Consider the following 1041-nt stretch of genomic DNA (forward strand, 5'->3'; position numbering starts at 1 on the left):
AATCGAAGAATAAGATAAATAAATAACTATAAATAAATGAATAAATAAATTCCATTTTGTTGACGGATAACCCTATGACTGCCCTTTTAAACAGATTTTTCACTACTACTACTGACAAATTATTAGTTAAATCATTACATTTAGTGAATAAAGTTGACAAAAGAGCCTTCTCAAATGTCCATAGACATGTGCAACAGTGAACTGGCATGTTCCTCACTGAGATTCAGTTCAGGGTGACTCCAGGTCTTCATTCTTAATGCTTAATCTGGTTTGCAAAGTTGTTGACAGCCAAAAGGATCTCATGATTTCCACTCTGACAACCTCCCAGGCACAGTCACTGTATTTCTTCTCTCTCAGGTAGAGATGGATGCCCCGGAAGTACTTCTTCATGGCCAATGTGGGGCCCCAAATACCAGAGGCAGCGCTCTTCTCAGCCCTCTTCTGCACCAAACAGGAGTCCAGGTCTTCCAGCTGCTGATAGAGTCCACTGCGCAGTGGTTCCAAGAAGGTCAGGTTCCAGGCAGCTGAGGAGCCCTCTGTGAGAAAGAGCTGGAAGAGCTGCTGGAGCATCTCTTGGAGCACAGACATGGCCTGGGTCTCCTGCAACTGGCTGTCAGCCACCATCTCCCAGGGGAATCGGAAGTCTCTTCTGTCCTTCAGACAGGACAAAGGAGAGACTTTTCTCATTTGGCCCATAAGTTCAAGGTTTCTTCTGCTAACTAGAACGTGGTTCTGAGACAGGACACAGCCCAGAGATCCAGCAGGGCCACAGCTGAGTGCCACCAGGGCCATCAGTAGAGACAGCAGGAGGGCCATTGGGAACAGGAGGAAACCACTGGTCTGGCTAAGCTGGGCTTCTGGGTGAGCTCTGGAATCTGGGTTCTCTGAACACATTCTCAGAGCATGCCCCTTAAGTAGGGACATAGATTTTCACTTTTCAAATATTTTACTTTTACTTCCTTTTTTATTTTCGTCTAGTACTCTTCTTATGAACCCTGATGATATCATCAATATTAATTCTGAATTTTAGAAATAGAAACA

General features: G+C 44.7%; 1 protein-coding gene across 1 annotated transcript; it reads right to left on the reverse strand.

The window, feature by feature from the left end:
* Positions 1–228: 228 nt before the first annotated feature.
* LOC126002594 (interferon omega-1-like) lies at positions 229–816 on the reverse strand. The gene has a single exon (XM_049769392.1). It carries the CDS (start codon positions 814–816, stop codon positions 229–231), a length of 588 nt encoding a protein of 195 aa, XP_049625349.1.
* Positions 817–1041: the final 225 nt, after the last annotated feature.

Source organism: Suncus etruscus, chromosome 1 (assembly GCF_024139225.1).
Source record: "Suncus etruscus isolate mSunEtr1 chromosome 1, mSunEtr1.pri.cur, whole genome shotgun sequence".
NCBI lineage: Eukaryota > Metazoa > Chordata > Mammalia > Eulipotyphla > Soricidae > Suncus > Suncus etruscus.

What these genes read in the sequence shown, in the direction of transcription:
- LOC126002594 (XM_049769392.1), bottom strand. Translation starts at nt 816, where the DNA reads ATGGCCCTCCTGCTGTCTCTACTGATGGCCCTGGTGGCACTCAGCTGT.